At 45.8% G+C, this 22,719-nt stretch overlaps 5 protein-coding genes across 7 annotated transcripts; 3 read left to right on the top strand and 2 right to left on the bottom strand.

Annotated features, from left to right (window-relative positions):
- Positions 1 to 376: 376 nt before the first annotated feature.
- LOC6590305 lies at positions 377 to 10,420 on the top strand. Of its 2 annotated transcripts, none has more exons than XM_002015473.2 (2): positions 377 to 1,096; positions 9,411 to 10,420. In XM_002015473.2, the coding sequence occupies exon 2, from the start codon at positions 9,871 to 9,873 to the stop codon at positions 10,402 to 10,404; it is 534 nt and encodes a 177-aa protein (XP_002015509.1). In that variant the 5' UTR covers positions 377 to 1,096; positions 9,411 to 9,870; the 3' UTR covers positions 10,405 to 10,420. The 2 variants fall into 2 exon arrangements, with proteins under 2 accessions (XP_002015509.1, XP_026840669.1); XM_026984868.1 differs by lacking the exon at positions 377 to 1,096 and adding an exon at positions 7,827 to 7,971.
- Positions 10,421 to 11,414: 994 nt separating this feature from the next.
- LOC6590304 (monocarboxylate transporter 14) lies at positions 11,415 to 16,329 on the top strand. The gene is made up of 5 exons (XM_026984867.1): positions 11,415 to 13,424; positions 13,713 to 13,822; positions 14,384 to 14,565; positions 14,643 to 14,883; positions 14,971 to 16,329. The coding sequence occupies exons 1-5, from the start codon at positions 11,433 to 11,435 to the stop codon at positions 15,113 to 15,115; spliced, it is 2,670 nt and encodes an 889-aa protein (XP_026840668.1). The 5' UTR covers positions 11,415 to 11,432; the 3' UTR covers positions 15,116 to 16,329.
- A 92-nt stretch (positions 16,330 to 16,421) lies between these two features.
- Positions 16,422 to 19,031, bottom strand: LOC6590303 (ras-related protein Rab-2A). Of its 2 annotated transcripts, XR_003408402.1 has the most exons (5): positions 18,926 to 19,031; positions 18,106 to 18,265; positions 17,697 to 18,033; positions 17,444 to 17,629; positions 16,422 to 16,960 (listed from the first exon to the last, which is right to left on the bottom strand). XR_003408402.1 is itself a non-coding variant. In XM_002015471.2 (4 exons), exons 1-4 carry the CDS (start codon positions 18,969 to 18,971, stop codon positions 17,531 to 17,533), a joined length of 642 nt encoding a protein of 213 aa, XP_002015507.1. In that variant the 5' UTR covers positions 18,972 to 19,031; the 3' UTR covers positions 16,993 to 17,530. The 2 variants fall into 2 exon arrangements, 1 of the variants encoding a protein (XP_002015507.1); XM_002015471.2 differs by lacking the exon at positions 16,422 to 16,960 and having other exon boundaries at positions 16,993 to 17,629.
- Positions 19,032 to 19,454: 423 nt separating this feature from the next.
- LOC6590302 (MOB kinase activator-like 4) lies at positions 19,455 to 20,837 on the top strand. The gene is made up of 3 exons (XM_002015470.2): positions 19,455 to 19,727; positions 19,789 to 20,162; positions 20,225 to 20,837. The coding sequence occupies exons 1-3, from the start codon at positions 19,668 to 19,670 to the stop codon at positions 20,460 to 20,462; spliced, it is 672 nt and encodes a 223-aa protein (XP_002015506.1). The 5' UTR covers positions 19,455 to 19,667; the 3' UTR covers positions 20,463 to 20,837.
- Positions 20,838 to 20,897: 60 nt separating this feature from the next.
- Positions 20,898 to 22,419, bottom strand: LOC6591123 (FAD-dependent oxidoreductase domain-containing protein 1). Its single transcript, XM_002015468.2, has 2 exons — positions 22,204 to 22,419; positions 20,898 to 22,138 (listed from the first exon to the last, which is right to left on the bottom strand). The coding sequence occupies exons 1-2, from the start codon at positions 22,417 to 22,419 to the stop codon at positions 21,029 to 21,031; spliced, it is 1,326 nt and encodes a 441-aa protein (XP_002015504.2). The 3' UTR covers positions 20,898 to 21,028.
- Positions 22,420 to 22,719: the final 300 nt, after the last annotated feature.

The following is a 22,719-nucleotide window of genomic DNA, read 5'->3' as shown; positions in this document are numbered from 1 at the left end:
GTATATTTCTGAGGGTCGGACGGTATATTTTCTCGATGAGTCCGCGGTCACACTGCTTCCCCGAGTTGAACGTGTCGTTAGAGCGCTATTTTGTACAATTTTTTAAAACAAAGCGAAAAGCGTGCGCTAATTTGAATAAAAAGTGTTTTGTGTCAATCTTTAGGGGTTCGGAAAACATATGCAAATTCCGAGATTTTTCAGTTTCTTTGCGCTTTGTAAAGAAAAAATTCGATAATCTTTCGTACCAAATTTGTGATTAGCTCTCGCCGGAACGATAAAAGTAATTAAATTAAATATGAAATAATTAAATACGAATCGGTTAGCAGTGCCAAAAACATCAAACTTTTATTCCGTTTCCAGCGTACATATGTACATACATACATAATTGTACGTATTCTTTGTGTCCGCATTTGTGTGCGAGTGTGTGTGTGTTGTAACGTTTGTTTACTCCGACCTCCGACCGCCCCACATTTTCTGGTGAACTTGTGCCGTTGTTTGGTGGTGCTGTTGTCCATTGCCATACTCGTACTTCCCCCAGAGTGTGTGGTACTGGGAAAAAATCGAAACTCACGCACAGTGAAACTCCAACGACCCTCAGCTGGCAGCTCTCCAGACAGCTCTCAAACAGCCTGCGATAATAACACTCCACCAAAGTCTCCAATGTGTTGTGCAATTGTATACAATCAGTAGTACCGACTCGTGCAGCATTTGGCATTAAAGCTCTTGACGTGAAATTAAAATTCAGAGGCACAGAGCCGTATATGACACGCGCCGAACACAATTACGTTCCACTGTGCAGCAAAAGCAGAGGAGAAAATTCATAAAACAACGGCAAACGGAATCATCGACGCAAAGAGAAACGACAAAAAGCCAAGAGCAAGGGGAGAGAGCGAGCTCATTCGGTTTATTTAAAGACTCACCTGCACCGTCCCGCACCAGAACAGAACGGTGTACACCCAAAATATCGTTCAGCTCGCAATGTAAACAGTTTAAATGAGGATAGCACAGAGTTTTAATAAAATGGTTGTAATCTAACTAATAACCCCACGATTCCAGAAGAGCTTCCGCCATCAATACCGTTTGAAAAAGCGCTCAGGTAAGAAGCGTTGTACATTTTTAATGTTTATTGACCTGGTTGCTGGTTTATTGAACAGTATTTCCATATTTGCAAAGCACAAATGCGTAATCGCCGGGTCTTATGGTCTCTGATAAATTAATTCATATTTTGTTTGCCTTGTTTTTTACTTTGAGGCCCCATGAGTTAACAATAATTTATTTATTTATTTATCTTTAAGAAATGTCTACGTCTTTGAGTGTGATCGAGTGTGTGATCTATTTATAGGTCAACAAAGTGTATATTTAAAATCACTTGGGCACGTCTGCTGAAATCATTTTATATTTATTGCCCCACACTCTCTATAAGTAATATGTTATTTTATGTATTTATATATGCTGAGAGCTGCACTGCGGGTACGTGGAACTGACTCAACAGACCCCGATAAGGCAAATTGTAAACACTTTCGTACCTTGGCCTTAAATATATACTATACATACCCTGTAAGCACTTGTAAGTTAAAAGATATTGACACCTTATAGCTGGGCAGATAGCAGAAGAACAGCTTCATAGTTTCTGCCACGGCTCCTCCATTATCCTCCATGGTTTAATTTACAAAAGCCGAAAGAGTGTGGGAGGCAAAAAGCGAAAGCAGTGATGCTGTTGGTAAGCTTTTAGCACAGTTGGTAGCACAGTTTCGGGATTTTTCGGTTTTACCAATTCCACTCCCTGCGATACGAAACCTACACACGCGCCGACATTTTGCTCTACCACTCATTTCGGTTTTATTGCCTGTGCCTGTGACTTTGCCTTTGCCTTTTCCTCCCCCCAGTCCATCCACTAATGCATGGGGAAGTGCCGCCCATGGACATGGGCGTGGGACAGACACTTTTTAGGCTTCGATTTTTGGTTTTTTCCCGTCGCTTTATGGCTCTGCAAATTTGATTTAGTGTAATCGAAAACCATTCTCTTGTCTGTCGTCCTTGAGCTCTCGATTTTGTGCATTTGGAAGTCTTAATGTGCTTAGAGTTGGCAACAAACATAGATATGTGTGTGTGTATGTGAGTCTACGAAGCCATTGACCTCAAACTGCTACACACAGAATGTGCGTAAACACTACAAGTAGAAGCAGAATCGAATGCCATCCCACATCCCACCCGTCCATCGCGTCGGTGCGGTAGTAGCGATTCTAACGAACCAGTAAAACCACTGTCGGAAGCAGCTGATGGAACCGGTAAGGCCTTTGTGCATTTAATTTTATTCTGAAATGTTGTTTTTCCTTATTTATTTGTCTGTCTGACAATGTGTGTCAGCAGCGAATGTTAAAGAGCAAACAGCTGATTGCGTGCAAATCGAGCACAAAATCGAGACCCAAGAACCGGTTTCCACCTGTCGCCTGTGGAGAGGGAACTTAGGGCACAAATTGTGCTAATTATAGCTAATAGCGATAGTCATTATAAACACACGCAGATTACGAGAACGAGAAGAAGGGCAATTGATTCTATCAATTACCGAAAGGACCACACATTAAGGATGATCTATGTATTAATGTATGTTTTCGGATCTGTCCACAGAAAGAGTTCTATAGTTTAATCATTCAATCATGTGAACAAGCAAAATAGTTACTGTTGGGGGTTTAAGGAAAACAACATTTAATGAGCTTGGTTTATCTTATCTAATGCGTCCGTCCCTCATCTTCTCATTACGTGTGGACATTTTCAAATATTGGATTAGCTCAATTCTAGTTCACATTATTCGAGGACTTCTATTGTTTGCTAAATTGCTAAATCAGTTCCATTTGGTACAGTGGGTACATTTTTATATGGAATGCAGCAACTGATTGCAGCTCTATTTTCAATATTAATTTCGTAGATTATCGCGTGCCTCTGTTCGTAACCTTCAAACTTTGTGCATCATGCAATTTTGCCATTCATCTTTTGTGCTGGAACGAACCTTCAACTTGGCTTAGCTCTGAAACCTGAATAACTAACACTTAATGGGAAGCATGTGAACCATGCACGACATAAATAGCACATTGTTATCAAACCACTAGTGTTGCCAATGGTGTGCAACAAAGTTCAAAGCTTTGAATGTATGTATTTATTTTGTTTAATCGAGCTACAACGTAAGGAACATTTCCAGATTTTATTGCACAACTGAAATAAACAAATATGCACTCCATACGGAGCAGGGTAGGGTAGGGGAGGGGAGGATTGTTCAAGAGAGCTGTCTTCAGCCGTGATGTGGAATTTAATGATCTCAGCTTGGTAAATTTCCACTGCGTCACGGGAACGCAACCAAACAAAACAGAAGAGCAAGGGAGAGAAGTGAGAATACAAAGTGTTGGTGGATGGCTGGGGAAGGGAAGGGAAGAGAAGGGAAGGGAAGAGAAGGGAAGGGGATGAGACACTTTGGAACTGTAAACTCCAAGCAGGAAAGGGAGAAGAGAACGAGAAATAGAGTGAGTGCGAGATGGCACGAGAGATGGAAGGGAATAAACACTGAAGGAGAATGAAGAGATGGGCAAGGAAACCTCTCCGTCATTCCAAGTTCGAGTTTCGAGCGAGCAACAACAACACCACTGAAGAATATTAGATCGAAGAACAACAGGAAATGCAAGCCCCAACAAGAGTTGTTCTTAATTGATTATTACTGTGCTGTGTGCTCGATTGTTTTTTGTTGATTTGTTTATGGAAGCCGGGTGGGAGGCGAACGGAGAGCGAGCACAAACAAACGAGCGAAACGAATTTATCGCCAGCGGATACATTTGCCGGGTAAGTGGAGTGGCAATTAAGAGCCGCACAACGAAACGATTCGTTCATTCCGAGCTGTCACATGAGCAGCGGCCCTAGCGTTTGCCACAAAACATGGCAAAAACAAACGAACACGCACAAGCGCCAGCCCCTCCGCAGACTGTGTGACGACGCGTCAGATTTCACTTTGGGAAACTTGCCGCTTGCCTCTGGCCGCAGAGGAAAATTTGTGTATAATTACATCATATGCTCGTTTGGCGTGGACCTTGAACGGGACGTCCCAGGGAAAATGTCCTTCGTGGCCTATCTTGAGCTTGCGTCCAGGCATCGCATAAATCAAGCAATCAAAGTATATTTTAAAATGTAATACTCCGGCCTTTGCTGTTCCATCGCAAAGTGGGACGAACTCGCTTCTAATTAATCTGAGAAATGGGCTGAAGTACTAATTGAATTATTGCTGGGCCAGAAATCATCGCTCAGATGAATTATTCATCCATTTTAATTCCAAATCTGATTCATGGAATTTTCTAGAACCGCCTGGCACGCGTGGCAAACTTTAAAGCACACCTTCTACCCACCAAAGTGTTATACGTTATACAAATGTATGTGTGAATGTGCTGTTCATGTGTGTGTGTTCGTCAAGTTTATTAGTTGATTTTCTAATTTGCATTTTTTGCACTTTGCATGGACGTGTGCACCCGTGTCAAGAGCAGGAATTAGAAAGCAAAAATACTTTCGGCCTTGAGGGGGCTGCTGCTAACACGCACAGACCTTTAGAGGTCTGCTCCGTCCAACGGAAAGTTGCCCTTTTCAAAACCCAACGAGAACAACGGAAAGATTGAGAGAGAACAACAGAGGCATTTGTCTTGGTCCGGTTTTTTCGTTTGTTTGTGAATTCCTTTCGGTGCCCAGGGCTAACCGCATCCAATGCGATGAAACATGGCTGGGGAGGAGCTGACAAAAGAAAAGGAGCTGCGCTCAGACTTCGTTCAATAATTCGCTTTGCTGACAATGTGCACTATTCTTAGTTGCTAATTAGTTTACTGTTTTAAATTTCCTCTTGTGAATCTGCATAAGGGAGATTAATGTCGAGAGCAGGCCCAACTTAACCATGAGGTAGAGAAAATTACAAGCTGAAGGGAAATCGGAAAATGTAATCATCCACATGCTCGCCAGGGGCCTTTCAGTTATTTATTTTCCTTTTTTTTGCTCGACCCACACTCAAAATAGAAAGAAATGACAAAATATCAACGGTAAATCTCATTTAGTATGCATGCCGTCCTCTCACACAGACAGAGCACACACACTCACAGTGCACAGCAAAAGAGATATCCTAGAAGAGGAAAAAATCAATATGAAACAAACAAGGGTTTGCTGGCGCTTTTCCCGTTCCCGTTTCGGTTTTCTTTTTTGCATTTTGTGACCGCAACGTTAGTCAAGTTTAAGGCAAAAAGCATAAATAATCCTTTAGCTTGCACCAGCGCTACTAACGGTAAATGTTGCTTGTGCACACACGTGTTGTGTGCAGGGGGGGGTGGTAATGCAGCCGCCATTACAGCTTTTATATGCACTTGATAACTTTTTGTGGACGTCCGTTGACGGCGGCGCTGCTGCTGGCCCCAGCCCCGAGTCCTCGGCGGTGTCCTCTGAACAGTAAAAAACATGAAAGGATGCCGCAGGTGGGCCAGTATGCATGGTGCGTCGTTTGCCACGCGGACACCTTTTCGTAACTTTTCTCTTCTTCGGCTTTGTCAACAATGTTTTCAGTGACGTAAGCTGTCAAGCTGGAAAAAGGGGAGGACCCACAGCACTCTCAGCCCCACAGTATTACTAATGGTAATGGTGAAAATATTTCCAGCATATATGTACAATTTGGCCATTATTAATAGTTTTCGACCTGGGGCTGAGAAGTTCAATTGTGGGGAATCAAGCATGGAGTTCCCTCTGACCGCAAGTGCCACAGAAACGGCTTTGGGGCCGTGGCCGGCACCCACCCACACTTCCATTGACAGCCGCAAAGAAAACGTAAATACCGCAACTCAATTAAAAGCTGACACCTACAATGCGAGCGTGGGAGCGCCGGGGGAGGAGGGGTGAGGCAATCAAATCAAATCAGCCCACTCGGGAGAATCGGTATGCCTCACCGCACCTTAAATTAATATACCTTGGCTCATATCATTGAGCATTGAGCATGGGAAAAAATACAAAGAGGATAGAGCCGGCATCTCTCCTTGTCTCTGTCTCCTCATCTGATAACTTTGAGTCTGCATCGAGGGCTCCTGATGATGCATTTCAGATGCTCTCCTTGTCAAACTAAACAAACACTTTCGCAAGGTCGGAGCTGGGCGGCGGTTGGGTTGGGGAAAGCTTGTAGTCCATGGGAAAACTCAGCAACTCAATTCCGTTCAAGGTGAGTGGCTTGACCCTGGTTACAGCTGGCTCAATCAATTTGCTTGAGTCTTTCAATTAAAACATGAAGGCAACCAGTCAAACTTAATTAAATCAATTTCTTTGGTTCCCTTCGATGATGATGATGGTGACGATGGTGATGGTGATGATGATGATGATGATGATGATGATGATGATGATGATGATGATGCTGATGGAAACAAACAATTGATAAGGCTGAATTGTAGTTTCCTAAGCTACATATAGCTACAGGTAATGCGCCATTTCCTTCATGAATTCCCCGGCCTAAACTTAAGTTATAGAACCCCTCATATAGCAATCAGACGGAAAACCCACATTAGCCCATTAGCTGGCCTAGGTCAGCATCAAACTAAAAACTAAACGTCCGCCAACAAAGAATTCATTATCATAATTGGCGGGGTATAAAAGTTATCGCCAAAAACTTTTGGCTCTAAAATTATCTCACAATTAACGACTTGCTAGAATTTATGACCCCTCCCTTACGATGTGGGAAGTTTTTGGAGCTTTATCTTAAAATTGCATAAAACAATTCGAGTACGAAGATTATACGGATTGGCGGATTCCACTTAGAAGAGAACAAAATTTAACTATTCAAGAATTCAAGTGATACTTCCAGTGCCTTGTCTATGTTAATGCATTGTAAAATCCTATTTCTTATACATTTTGGGATTACGATTAATTAGTTGTTGAATAGATTTGGCCAATATTGGGTTCCCACAAATTAATTGGGGATGATCAAAGTTCACCAATACACAAATATGTACATATGTATCTTTCCTCAAGGTTGCCGCCGGACACTATTCTCTTCTCTGCTTGTCTAACTAGAAAACCAATTACACTCAGCCGCATGATTGGCTTGATTTGGATGCATACATATGTACATACATTTGTATGCTTGCACAGACACATACATACATACGCAGATCTACGCACAGAATCTACGACAAGCCCATGCCAAAAGAGAGAACCGAAGGGAGCGCGTCACAAAAGGCTGGCAAGTTGACAGACGCGACGCCAACGCGTGCTTATGTGTACCCAAATTCACACATATGTATGTATGTATGTATGTGCACAACTGTAACTGCACAGATGTATGTATATATAGAGAAAAAATGCTAAATACTATAAGCAGCGACGCGCTTTGATAAGAAATTTATTAGATTAAGGCGAACGATTGCCGCGATTACAGACACTCGGCAGCCTTGTCGCCGTTTCGTTCCATGTCATTCCGTTCCAATCCGTTCTGCTGTAGTGCTTTGTGCCCGTCTCAGGCCCACTTCTGTTCAGTCGTTCGGACGACGACGACGACACGACGGTCAATCCCGGGTCCAATTCCAATTCCAATCCCAATTCCGATTACGACTACGACTCCGAGTCGGGGAAAACATTGAAACTTTACAGAAACGCAGACCATACCGCTCAAGAAATGTGCTTGTTGTTGTTGTTGTTTTTGTTGGAGGCATCATCAGCATCATCATCATCATCGTAACATACAAGTTTTTATTTGTATTTTCTTTGTCTTGGCTTGGCCTCTCGTTGTGTTGTGTGTGTTGATATTAACTAAACAAGATGTGGGTCTTGAGTTTCAAGCATGATTTGCTCTACAAAGTGAAAGTGCTCCGTCAAAAGCAAGTGCATTTCGAAAGTGTGGCATACGAGCAGGCGCCAACGCAGAAGGCTATGCTGGAAATGTGCAAAATGTTGAATTAACTGTGATTGTTTTTAGCGGAAAATGTAAGTTGTAGAAAGTAAATGTGTCGCATCGAAGCTGGAGGGATCCTGAAACCAAGAGGGGAGATCACGAGACCGTATGACCGTATCGTTGAGGATAATATATGTGTATAATTGTAAAATCAGCTAGACACGGCTGATTCTCCTCCCCGAATAGCTCTAACCTTATCACATCTCCTGGCTTATCGCGTTTCACAATATAATACCACTTTCTGTCAATTATATTGTAAAGATAGGCCATCGGCAGGCACTTTTTGGCCATCAAATAGTACACTGGTACTTATACCTATCCCCCCAATAGTTCTGCCAAAAACACACAGATGTGCTCGTACACCGAGAGAAAAAGCCCCTAAAATCCCGTAGGTTTGCTCCAAGAGTGGATATTGTGAAAAGAAACACATCTTGACTATGAAAATATTTGCTATGTATGCTTGTTGGTAAAAACCGAATTGTTAATTTGAATGTTTCCTTGTACTGTGTCGTGTTTTCGCCGAGTGTAGTTATACGATTGCAGCGTATACTAGTGATACGAATTTGATTTCCGATAAGGGATCGTTTCGATGTCTCGCCAAAGTCGGAAATCGGACGGTCCGCATTTTTAGCACAGAAAATCTCGGCAATCAAAAAACACGCCGTTTCTGTTTACGTTACTTCTCGTCCCGTCCCGTCTGCTCCGCTCTTCTGCGGTCTGTACTTGGCTGTTGGACGGGTATTTTAATCACTCTCCCCTATCGAGCGTTGAACTTGGCAGTCCGCAAAGCGGCCCCATTAAGTTGGTCAATGTGCAATAGCCAATGCAATGAATGGCTGCAGAACTGTGTCTAATCGTTCAAGCAAATACCATTTGGTGGCGGGATGTTCTACAGGAAGTGAAGTGCACTGAAAATTCAATCTAAATTATGCCGACTAAATGGAAAATTCTGCTCGAATTTCCAGAGATGGAAATTAAAGCAAAGTATGCTACGTATATTATTCCCGAAAACTAAATTTTAAATCGGTTTGAAACATTTTTACCATAGAAACGTGGGATAGGCAAGTACTATATTCATCGAAGAAACGGTAAGGTGTAAAGCTTCTACCCGATACATAGGCTATACGTATGTGAGGCGTTTCCAAGGTACTTTCATATCTCTCAGAGCATCATCCGTGGCTGGGGCCGCCTCGGGAATTTGTCGCTGTCATGTGTCAAAATTAATGGAATGCTCGAAACATGTATTTTGCATTGTTTGGCAATTCACGAGTTGGAGATTGCTTTATAAGATTTGTGAGGATGATGATGCGGCGTCATTTGTGGAAATCTATTATGTCGTTCTCGCTTATTGCTCTCCTATTGAAAGCGATGCGATACTATGTTTAAGCTTTGTGCTCCCTGAGCTCCGATTTAAGTCATTTATCGGACGAGTCTCGAGTCTCGACTAACTCTCTGTTCCCTCTCCTTGCAGCACCAGCATTGAAGGCTGATAATCGAGAGCAGAGACCATCTGTCATCATCACGCGTTAACGAGGCACAGAAGAAACGGAAGAAACAGGAGAAGCAGCACCAGCAGCGACTCACTTACATAATATTTTGGACATTACTCATCATACGCCGCGTAAGCCGCATCCAGCCATCCAGCACTGAGAGAACCGCCGTCGATATGTTCGCCCGTCCGCCGCCGCACTGTGCGCCGCGCACTTGACACGCGTTAAACCCCCCACGTGGCCCGAGAGGAGTGGAGCAGTGCAGGAGAGGCACGTGCACCCACCTGCCACAGGAGCAGCAGCAGCAGCGTCAGCATCAGAAGGAACACTAGAGCGTCATTCATACGCATTCCCCTTGTTTTTCTTATTTTTTGTTTGTTTCATTGGCACCGAAAAGCGTTGTTTGGTTTCCCCCAACAGAAACTGTAGTTACCGTACCGCATGAGGGTGCCAAGGCATAAACCGTTTACTGGCAGCGACAACTGCCGCAACAGCAACAGCGACAGCACCAGCATCAGCATCGGGAGCAACCGCAACGTGCCACAGTTGCCATCAGTCATTGTTCAATATATTCTCCGTTGGCCTGTGATAAACCCCCTAACGTTCTTAATGAATGACATTCGGTTCAAGTCATTTTATCGTGCCAGCAAAACGACATCTGCCGCAGCAGCAGCAGGAGGAGCCACAGCGTCGAAGTCGTGCGACAAGAGCCAGAACAGCAATCCCCGTACTTACAACAACAGCAGCAAATCGAACAAAGTGTTTCTCCACTACATACCCCGCGATCCGCGCCTAAGAATCCTCCACCGAACCGCCGCCCTCAATAAACCCTTGAATCGCAGTCGCTACACCCTCAGCGAGCTGAATATAACTGAAGATCTGTGCAATTATGGTGAACTAATCGGCGGCAGTGATACCCGTGCTCGCAGTGTGGAAAAGGATCTAGTGCCAGTGAAAATCTCCGGGAAATACTAAAGTGTAGCGTTCTGTTGTATCTGTTATACGCTTCTCGGTTCTCCTGTTGCCCGCGGGGCTGAGCATTCTTTGCGAGTGGCTTTGCAGGACAAAAGGTAAGAATGGGAACCCTATAGGAAAGTCTCTTCGAAGCCAGCTAGAGAGGAGTCACTAATAGCTTTCCTGTCAATTTCCGTCCGACCATCGCTGTGGGATGGGGGACACACGCTGTATTCTATGTGCATAACGAGTACGTCCGTCTAAAATTAGCCACCAACTGACTGGCACTCAAGCAAACCCACAAAAGCCCACAAATTGAATTGAAAATACATATTATTATTATTTTTGTCGTTTTGTTTATTATTATTTTCGGGGATCAGCTGTTGTCTTCTGACGCACGCACACACACTCAGGCGAATGCGCCGTCTCTGCCAGCAGATCTCGCTCTCTCTTTCGTCTTCAGCTACGATACGAGCATTTTCTCTGAGGTCAAGTTGAAGGCGATTATCGTATGGGATAGGATTGGATCCGTTGGGGAGAGATTCCGTTCGTCTGGGGTAAATGCCAAACGACCAAATGCCAGTTTGCGCGCGATTTTATAAGCGAAATGTATTCACCTACCACGAGTAGTTCTTGTTGTTGCTACCATTTTAGCCATTATAAATATTGTGATCCCTCGAAGGAATGGAAGGTGGGAAAACACATTAGGTGGGGGGACAAAAGAGCATAGCATAGCGATACCAAATCCCCCGATATTCAAATAAGTTATTAATGCTGTTACCGTTTACTGTTCCCCAACCCAACAGCACCACGCACTGAAAGAAAACCGAAGGAAAGGAAAACTCAACTGAAAAAATCTATGCTGAAATCCAATGCAATTAAAACCGTGTTCAAATCCAATAATTGCTCTGTCTAGAAAGTGCAACATTTTTACAGATATTTTCTATTGTGGCCGCCAGAGCCAGCCTTCTTAGAACGGCAACCAGTTAATCCAAAACCCAAAAGCAAAACAAAAACACTTAGCACTTAGCACTTATCAAGGCCCAATCATGGCCAAGCCCACAACGGCCTCCAGCGTGTCCAACGTCTCGAACAACAACAGCGCGGAGGCGGCCAACAACAACAGCCAGCAGAATGGGGGGGCCTATCAGGCACTGCCCGAGAGCCCGGTACCGGCCCCGGCCAACACTCCCCTGAACCGTGCCATCAAGCACGACCTGTTCCCGGAGGTGACGTTCTGCAATCTGTCGGCGGAGGAGCTGGCCGATGGGGCCGGGCACAGCCGCGTGGTGCGGACCAGCATCATAGCGATCGACGGCGAGGGGAACCTCACCTGCCTGATGAACAGTAGCCAGGTTAAGAAGCGCAAGCGGCTGATATCGAACGAGTCGGGCGACTCGATAGACTCCGGCTCGACGGAGAAGAAGGCCCCGAAGATGCCCGACGGAGGCTACGGCTGGGTGGTAGTGTTCGCCTCCCTGGTGGTATCCCTCATAGCGGATGGACTGTCTTTCTCCTTTGGCCTGATCAACGCGGAACTGCTCGAGTACTTCGGGCAGTCCACCTCGAAGACGGCCTGGATCTCGTCGCTGTTTTTCTCCGTTCCGCTGCTAATGGGGCCCATCTGGTCGAATCTGGTGGACAAGTACGGGTGCCGCAAGATGACCATCATTGGGGGGCTGGTGTCCGCCGTGGGGTTCGCCATGTCCTCCTTCTGCAACTCCATCGAGATGCTGATGGTGACGTTTGGGATTATTTCGGGCCTGGGACTGGGCATCGGCTACGTCACCGCCGTGGTGTCCATTGCCTTCTGGTTCGACAAGAAGCGGACCTTTGCCACCGGCATCGGAGCCTCGGGAACGGGCATTGGCACCTTTGTGTACGCCCGCCTCACCTCGTACCTCATCGAGTCGTACGGGTGGCGCGGAGCCACCCTCATCCTGGGGGGCACCATGCTGAACGCCTGTGTCTGCGGCGCCCTGATGCGGGACCCCGACTGGCTGATAGAGGAGAACCGCCTGGAGAGCCGCTCGCAAAGCGTGACCACCTTCTCCAACTCGAGCGTATGCCTGGAGGAGATCAAGAAGCTGCTGGACACGGGCATCACCAAGGAGGCCGTCCTGGACAGCCTTGTGACGAAGAACAACACGGAGGCCAACCAGCAAATCGACGATCCCCTGGACACGGGCCTCAAACGCTATCGCAGCGAGATCTTTCTGCCGACTTTCCTGAGCATCCAGGAGCTGGACAGCATCTGTGAGGTGAAGAGCCTGAGTCGGCGTTCCCTCAGGCACAAGGAGGGGGTGGAAGCTCCGTCGCGGGAGAATCTGCTGTCCATGTCGTCGGGAGCGGGGGGATATCCTCCGTCGACGGCCATCATTGGCTCGCCGGACGATACACTCATGGGCGGAATAGCACAGGAGGCCATGGAAGCGGCCAAGAAAAGCTATCTGGCCTCCATCGAGACCCTGTCGCCGTCGGAGAAGCGCTCGAGCCCCGTCGGGTCGATACGATCCTCGGACGAGGGATACCTCACCCAGAAGCACGCCAGCTCCCGGTACTCGCTCAACGAAAATCTCTTCATGGCCAAGCACACGACGCCGTCGATCTCCAACCTGAAGGTGAATGGTCTGCGCCACAACTCGGTGGACATCCTCAGCGAGGATATGCACTGCTACTACAAGGACGAGACATTCGCCCTCCTGGATCACGGCCGCCGCCCCGGCCCCACTGTGATAGCCATGCCGGATCGCGAACAGCCAACGGCCAACAGTGAGGTGGCTCTGCGCCGCGCTCGCCTCGACAGCATCACGGGCATCCGCCGGCTGTCCAGGTCGAAGAAGCCCAGCCAGCACCGCTCGAATCTGCGCCGAAACATTTCGATACGCAACTCCAACTTCCTCAAGGACATGCGGATCCACCGCAACTCCATACACTACCGCGGCGCCATGCTCAACACGCACCGGTACCGGCTGCGGGCCTCCTCCTGCCCCAACATCTACCGCAACTCGATGACCACCATCGCCAAGGAAGAAGAAGATGTAAGTAGATGTAGTAGATGCCTCCCTCCCTGGGTCTCCCTTATCAGGCGGGTCTTGGCTTGACAACAGCCCCAGCTGCTCAGTTGCTCAGCTGCTCAACTGCTTATTGAGTTATCAGCGCTCACTCTCTCTACATTTGTACTACGTACATAATTGGACTGTATAAATATCGTATTACGCCTGATAAGGTGACCATTTGGGCTTCCGTGTTGCCTACATTCGATTAACAAAAGGAAAACCCTAAAGAAAATCTGGCTCTTCTTCTGCTCCTTTATTCCCTTTCCACAGACCTGGTACGAAAGCTTTGTGGACACGATGAAGTCCATTTTTGATTTCTCAATGTTTCTCGACCTGAAGTTCGCCCTGTTCAACCTCTCGACACTGTTTCTGTTCATTTGGTGAGTACCCATGCACCTACGTGCACTCCGAGGCTACTGGTTACTGATCAGCGAAGGCCTCGGATGTGCGCACAGCGCGAAGGAAAACCTAAAGGAAAATGCTAAAATTAATACTCAGATGAATGCGCGCCGCCATAATTGTACAGTTGCCAGCAGATGTCGCAAACACTTTTTGGCAGCTGTTCAAATTGTTGTTGTTATACAATGATTTTGTTAACCCCAGAGCTGAAAATGCTTCAATGAAATATGAATGGTGTGATCAACATTATCGATTAGATCAGCGGTGGGCGCGTTTCTGCTCAGATGTTCGGTTAAAGAATAGTACAAGAAACAACATGCATGTCGTGTGCATTGCTACTCGACTCGAGGTTGTTGCTGGACTGGCCTGCCCTCCGCTGTATTCGATGCATAATCGTGGTTTACCCTACTCCATATTCAGAGTGCTCCAAATGTAGGATCTCGATAAGGAGACTGGTTTGAATCGATTCAGACCGAACCAAACCTTTTTCTGATAACGAATAAAGGCACCCATCTAATCTCCACTCTGGGCACGTTCCGCAGGTTCATTATACCCTATCTGTATCTACCGGACTACATGAAGCAATATAACTACGAGGTGAATGTAAGTGCCGTTCTGATATCGGCAGTTGGCATCGCGCAAACGGTGGGCATGATAGGACTGGGCTATGTGGGCGACCAGCCCTGGATGAACATCAACATATGCTACTCCCTCTGCATGCTGGGTAAGTTGGAGCTGCTTCGATTCAGGGATCAAGAGTGGTGGTCCTTTCTTAATCATTCTACATTTCTTCACTGACAGTGTGCGGAGCCTCTGTGTTCTGCATGCCCATGCTAATGACCAGCTACAATGGACTGATGGCAATGTGCGTAATCTTCGGCTTTACGTTCGCCAGCTCGTTTTCGTTTACGCCCAGTATACTGGTCAGTATTGTGGATTTGGACGATTTCACGTGTGCGTACGGTCTGGTGCTGCTGGTGCAGGGTGTGGGCATGATCGCAGGCCCCCCAATAGCAGGTCTCATATACGAGTCCGTGGGAAGGTATGTAGTCGAATGAATTTGTGAAAAATGAATCCTCGACTTATTTGTTTAATTTGTCCAATTTGCATTCCATTGCCGCCGCCACAGATGGGACGACTCCTTCTACTATGCGGGCATATTTATAGCACTCTCCGGCGTCTGCTCGTATATGATCGAGTTCTGCGAGAAGAAAGCACCTAAGGAGAGTGATAGTGATGTCTCAGAGACTAAAAAAGCTCAACTTTTACACTAGATTCATAAATAGACATGAACCGAAGGCGGACTGGACCTGGAACTGAACCTAGACCTGGGCCTGGACCTGGACTGCTGAGAAGGTACTTCAAATCTGATAAGCTGTAGCCTAAAACAAAAGCATTAGCATTAAATGTTATCGAGTTTCTTATGTCAAATGGTCTTGCAGCCATAAAATCCGAGCAGAATTGTAACTGAAACTAAGCCTATTCGATAAGATTGTCTAACATGTAAGCCCAATAATTGACTTGAGAAATAGTTATAGCTATACACCATACCATACCTTGCGTACATACTATATAGATATATACACCTTATATATACATAAATCTTTAGCCGCACTAGGGCAACTACTAATCAGCAAGTTGTAATCCACATCTAGACAAAATGTTCAATTTTCAATCAATATCAATGCAGTGCATCACTGCCAGGTGCAAACGGGTCCCCCTCAATTGTCTTCTTTATAAAGGTAAAACTGAAAAATATACCTACATATTGCCTAGATTTAATGGCCTTAATTTTCGTACGAACACCGTAAAGGAACACTCAATAAACAACAACCAATCTATACATAAGGAACGTATGCAATAACAAAGGACAAGCGACCATTTTTCGATCGATCTTTCGAACTCGTAGTTACTCGTAAGTCCTTGGCCGCATTTGTCTTTAAACTAACATTCAATCTTGAAGTCAATCAAGAATAAACAGTACACACACACATCATTGCAAGGCTCCAAAAAGATTTCAGCAAAGGAGCAAATAGGTCCGAATACCCGCTCTTGCAGTGAGGAAACGTTTTTCTACCATTAGGATAGAATACCATTATGGAATGTTTGCAAAATTATAAAGCTCAACACAACACAAACGAGTGGAGTCGAGAAGGGAAGGTCTTGCTTGGAAATGCAGATGAATATAGAGTTCAAGTATTATTGAAAAATACATATTTATAGATATGGAGATAAAAAGAAAACTCACCCGAGAAGCACACTGAAAGCTAGCTAGTTTTGTTCAAACCTAGGCACACTTCACACGTTAGAGAGTAAAAGGCAGACCAGGACCTATACTGTAGCGTAGTTATTGTTGTTTTCGAACTCTAGCAAATATGTACATACTCACACACAGACACACACACACACACATAACACATAAGTAAATTACAATTATAAAATATTTACACGAAATAAACAATTATCTAATGATCCATATTAACGAAAATACATACATACAATTTTTGAAACGAGATCGTTTGAGTACTTAATGCATTAATGGGTTCTGCTCTCGAGATTCAGGCCAAGGTAAAGACCGGATTTGATGTGGTTTTTAAATATTTATTATGTATGTATATATTCATTATTCCGCATGGGAAGGGCTTTTGGGCAAATACAAATATTATAAATAATTTGATTTACGTTTACGGTTGTATAGTTCGTTTAAATCTTGTGTTTGTCTTTAATTTAATATATGTATGTATATTTAAACCTCGTAGAATACTAAATTGATCATTGAATCGCAGCGTTTACGTTTACGTTCACGTTCATCCCATTTTGATGTATCTATATCGTTTAAATAACTCCCTTTCAGCGCACAAGTTTTAGCATTTTCTGTTGTCGCTCGGTTCGTTTTTCTTTTCGTTTTAGCTTATGAATAAAGTGTTACGGGTGTAAAGTGGAACCAATTGCACAATAAAATGTCGGAACAAAGCAAATGCGTTGAGAAGGAAATATAAAAATATGCACATAATTATGTATGTATGTAGGTATGTATGTAGATGGGGCAGGGCAGGGGCAGACACCCATTGCAAAATGGGGCGTGGCGCGGCGTTGCAGGGCAGCGACTGGATGGCTCGCTGAAAACAAATCACAATGAGAGAATTTCACATATTTTCAGTTTGTCTATATATTACACAGAATTTTGTCCGGCACGACCTAGACCCCACCGGTGTATAACTATGCGTCTGATCTGTCCTTACACAAAGATAACTTGCAAACTAATTTTAATATAGTACACAAAAAATATACATAAAAAACATTTAGGTATACATATGTGTCTCGTTAAAGTTTATAAAATTTAGAAATCACGCACGACACGACACATTTACACATACACATACGAATGCTATATGTTATCTGTTTTGGTTTATTTTTCGATTCTCTCGTTTGGTATTTTGCATCTGTTTGTTCTTTAATTAAAACGTAGCTCAAGTGTAGTAGTTGTGTGGGATTGAGTGATTTTAACATTACGCTTAGTGTGTTTTGTTTGCTATTTGATTTGCCTGTGGTTAGTTTGCTTTTGAAGTTAGAAAACAAGATATCTGTGTCTCAGCTAGTACCTTCTATTAGTTAGTCACTAGAGTAGCTTTTACAGAAGCGGGCTACGTCTATACCCAATGTTGCTGGCAGGCATCTGCCGCTTACTCCTAGCAGCAGCCACTGTTTGCAGCGCCGGCAGCTCCGCCAGACCCAGGCAGCGAGGGGTTTGTGGGTGAATGCTGTTGGCCGATTTTAATGCCGTTTGCCTGTGGAAAAGACGTGTGTCGAAGTGAGCCAAAGTGTATCAAAAAGCCAAAAGCCGTGCATATTTACCTCATTGTTTATATCGAACACTCCCTCCTGTATCTTCTCGTAAATCTCTTTGGCGGTGTTGATGAAGGCCTCCTCCACGTTGGCCGCTGTGCGCGCTGATGTCTCCATGAAGACCAGTCCATGCTCACGGGCAAATGCCTCACCCTCCTCCTTTTTCACCTCACGCCTCGAGTCCAGATCGCTCTTGTTGCCAATGAGCATGATCACCATGTTGGAGTTCGAGTGCTGACGCGCGTCCTCCAGCCATGTGGTCAGATGGTTGAAGGTCTCCCGCCTTGTGATGTCGTACACCAGCAAGGCCCCAGCAGCACCACGATAATACGAGCGGGTTATTGATCTGTTGAACGCAAAAATTGATGTCCCATCACATTGCATAACGAATACTGATTATTGTTTTTTGCTCTCCCACCTGAAAGCCTCTTGGCCTGCTGTGTCCCAGATTTGCAGCTTGATCTGTTTGCCATCAATCGTGATCATGCGTGCTCCAAACTCCACGCCAATTGTCAGATCGTGCACCGGCTGAAAGCGCTTGTCCGTGAACTGCAGTAGCAGACATGATTTTCCGACGCCTGAGAAAACAGAGAAAAGTTAATTGGCAAATAGGGAAAGTTTTTCGTCTGCCAAATCAAATGCGATTCGAAATTAGTCTTTAAGTGGGTGTTTTCCACATATTTCTATACTGAAGGAGATTAGAGACTGCCTCTGGAGCCTGCACTTCCGCACTACAGGAGAATAACCGACAACAGCTGGTAGATATCCTGAAATGTGTAATCCACACTGATAAGCGAATGGTAGGCAGCCCTGTGGGGCGGGGAGCACCCGACTCTTTGGAAAAATCTCTCAACCAGTGGGGGTTGTTGGTTGAGTCAGCAGCAGGGTTTTCAGCGTGTGGGCTGTAGCCGGCCCCCTCTGCTACAACCCCCGCACACTGTTAACTTCGTGCCCAGTGAACGCCCGCCCGCCTGTATGCGTTGTTATGGTTTTATTGATTTTTCCTTTTGCTGGCCGACTCCTTGTCCGTTTTCATATGGCAGCTGGTGCTGGACAGCGGATGCCAATTCAGATCTTACCTTACACAATCTTGGGAGCTTGACCCCGAGCACACTGCGCAGTTGACCGTTTTGTGAGACTACCTTTGTTTTGTTGTTCAATTAATTGCCACACAATTTTGTGCAAATGGCAAATTTTTCCACTATATGGGAGGATATTTATAGCGCTGTCCAACTCACCAGTATCGCCAATGATAATGTATTTGAACAAGTATGCGTAGGACATGGTTGCAGCTGGTTGGTTTAGATCACACTTCTTGAAACTATGATCTCGTAATTTTACAATTAATACGCAATTCTTGTAAGTTCTGTTCGTATTTATGATGACGGATGATAGAGCTGCGAAACCATCGAGGCACTATCGATACTGTCGCCGATGTTTTTGCACCTCTAACTGAAGTAGTTCATGAATGATGGGAACAAGATCCCCTTGCAAGGTGTGTGAGCTAGAGAGGGAGGTCATTAAACAAATGCCATCCAAAATGTCACAAATAAATAACGATTTAGAACAAGATCGAACAAACTTAGACCAAATTCACTGAATGCAAACAAGTTTGCCAGCATTTGTTCACCAAATTCTATTCAGTTCAGTAAATCAGAGGCGGCAATCAACTATATCGATAGCCAAAAAGTATATCGCTGCCTTGCCCATCCCTATATGTATGTATGTGAATTTTGTCAGAAATTTTCTCGCACAAAGGTGTTTTTAAATTGAAATTAATTGCTGCGCGATGTGTAAACAGAAGTCCACTTAAATTGTAAAGCCTAGAGCACAAAGCTAGGCTAGCCCCACAACTGAAACAATTTGGGAACGAGTTGTGTTTCGGGATCAAACTTACTTTGTGTGGTCTGCCACAGATTTTCTCGTCTTAGGCGTAGGCAAAGGCGTTGTGGATCATCGCGGCTCGAAGGAAGGTGAAACATGAAGATGGCTGACGGCTCGACAATATTGCGTAGGAACCGACCTGGTACAACATCAAAGGTGAGCTCCCGTTGACAAATACCAAAACCTGTGCGTTTACAACGCTGTCGCTTTCACTCAGGACTTCTGTCGCTGGCCCGATGAGCCTCTGGAGGAGATGGACAGCACGCTGGCTGTGCAGCAGTTCATACAGCAACTGATCAAGCGTGATCCGAGCAATGTCGAGCTTATATTGACCATGCCAGAGGCCCAGGATGAGGGGGTGTGGAAGTACGAGCACTTGCGACAATTTTGCATGGAATTGAACGGCCTGGCTGTGCGCTTGCAGAAGGAATGCTCGCCGTCGACTTGCACACAGATGACGGCAACCGATCAGTGGATATTCTTGTGTGCGGCCCACAAGACGCCAAAGGAGTGTCCAGCAATTGATTACACTCGTCACACACTGGACGGAGCTGCCTGTCTGCTCAACAGCAACAAATATTTCCCAAGCAGGTAGGCGTAAACATGCTCATGAGAAAACATGAACTAAATGGCTAATCAACTGTCTCCCACAGAGTTTCCATAAAGGAGTCGTCGGTGACCAAGCTGGGGTCGGTGTGTCGGCGCGTTTACCGTATCTTTTCGCATGCTTTCTTTCACCATCGTCGCATTTTCGACGAGTTCGAAGCAGAAACGTATCTATGCCACCGATTTACGCATTTCGTCACAAAATACAATCTAATGTCGAAGGAGAATCTGATCGTGCCCATCAGCGACGGAGAAAACGCTGCACCAGGCGAGAGCGAGGCTTAGGTAGCAATCCAGTCATTCTCATATAAAAACTCACGCGTAGGCGCGCTCATACACACATATTTATTTATATTAACTAATAGCTTGAGCATTTGTTTTGGCTCACCCCGACAGAGCGGATCGGATTCAACTCAAAGGCAAATGCAAATCTTGTATGTAGTTTAAACGTCAAATATATAAAGCCCCTCTACATAACGATAACTAAGTAATAAAGGCAAAAGAACCAGATGATAACAGGCCCCCTCTCCACTCCAACCCGCCAGCCACACCTGATCTTAAGTCCGCAATTATTCCGTAAAATTATATTACGACTATGTTTAAAATCTTTATTTAAATAAATTATGTGTAGTAATTCTTGTGGCCGAACCAAGACCAAAACACCATTCAACTCCTTCAATTCCTCTCGACAACATGCAGCCAAAACACACACAGCAATGCTTTACGTGACTACAAACGTGAACTTTACTATATGAAAAAAAATTACCATATATACATACAACAAGAAAATTGCAATAAAAGAACGTACATACACACAAAAAAATGAAAATGATAACAATATTCAACCACTCTCAGACTATATTGACCTCGAACATGGGCTGCTGTTTCACGATGCGATCAAAGCTCATGCGCGACAAGTCCAGAGTGGTGAGCCTGCCCTCCAGGATCAGCTCAGAGATGGCTCGTCCAACCGCAGGCGTCTGTTGAATGCCATGGCCACTGAAGCCAGCAGCTATGAAGAGGTTGCTGTAATGTGGATGCCTGCCTATGATGCCATTGGCATCGAACGTATTGTGCTCGTAGTAGCCGGCCCAGCTGCTCTGCACCTTGACGGCCTCAAAGCACGGCACACGGTTTGCCAAGGTGGGCCAGATGTCCGTGTCAAAGTAGCCATGATCCACATCCAAGGTATCACAGTCCGGCTCCTCATCATCACAAGGACTGCGGCCGCAGAGGAAGTTGCCGCCCAAGCCATCGCGTCGGAAGTATGTCCCGTCGGGATCTACGGTCAGCGGCGTCGCCAAGCCAGGACCATTGTCGCCCTGCGTGCTGAACACATAGACATACCGCTTTCGCGGCTCCACCGGCAGAGGCACGCGCAGCGATGCCTCCTTCGCCTGGGTGCTGCCAATATTTGCCAGGCTAGCCACCTGGCCCGAGTGTGCTCCCGCCGCTAGTACGCAGGTGTCGAACTTCACAGTATGCTGAGTACCATCGCCAGCATCCACCACTGCTCCTGACAAAGCCCCAGCTGCATTCCACTCGAAGCCCACCACTTCTCCGTTGGCGAACTTGGCGCCAAAGGAACGCGCCTGTTTCTTGAATCCCATCAGCAGCGCCCAGGGATCAAACCATCCCTCCTTGTCAATGCCGTAGCAGCCCAGTTCAATTTTGTCCGTGCACAGCCAGGGAAATTGCTTCCGCAAGGCCTCCGGGCCGAGCAGTTTGTTCCGGGCCCCCAATTCGTTCTGCAGCTTGGAGTTCCGGGTGAGGATCTCTGCTCCTTGGGAGGTGGCCATGATCAGGTAGCCGTGCGGCTGGAAACAGAGATCGACGTCACCCAAATGCTTTTGGCTGTTCATAATGAAGTCGTGGCCGTAAAGTCCCATTTGTATGTTTTCTGCCAGGGAGAACTGCTGCCGTACTCCGCCCACCGAGAGCACAGTAGAAGCCTTCGAGTACTGAGTAAGGAATGGTTGGAAGTCAGTGATCTAGATCTAGCCAAGCCTCAGGACTCCCTACTCACACCATGATCGCGCTCCACCACCAGCACATTGAGCTTCTTCCCCCGCTGCCGTGCCTTGGACGTGAGCCAAAAAGCTGAGGAGGCTCCCATGCCGCCGCCACCAATGATCAGGACATCACAGCTGCTGGGCAGAGCATCGCCGTAAGCCTTGCTGCACAGACAGCGGAACTGCTGCAAGCTACCCACCGCTCGCAGAACTCGTCCAAGTGGCAGCATTTTTCACACTAGCCGACGGTGGCGCCCGTCGCCTGTCCGCGTGTGTCGCATCTCCATAAGAGCTGATAAGCGGCATTGAATCCCACCAGATTAGATTTGTGCAGTTTTTCGTAAATGTTTTGTGTGAGACGAGTAAATAGAACGACGCACACGAGGCCTCACAACACAAGTACTTGTTGTGTTCCTATGGGTACTATCTTTATAAAAGTATAAACAAGCTTTGTTATTTTCCGAGCTACTTCGAATCTTCAATTGCCGGCAATTGCGGCTGGGCCGCTCGTCGCCTTATAAATACAATAA

The sequence above is a fragment of the Drosophila persimilis genome, unplaced genomic scaffold (genome assembly GCF_003286085.1).
Source record: "Drosophila persimilis strain 14011-0111.01,24,50 unplaced genomic scaffold, DperRS2 tig00000002-arrow-pilon, whole genome shotgun sequence".
Classification (NCBI taxonomy): Eukaryota; Metazoa; Arthropoda; class Insecta; order Diptera; family Drosophilidae; genus Drosophila; species Drosophila persimilis.
The sequence above is the reverse complement of the archived record's forward strand: the minus strand, read 5'-3'. Positions and strand labels throughout refer to the sequence as shown.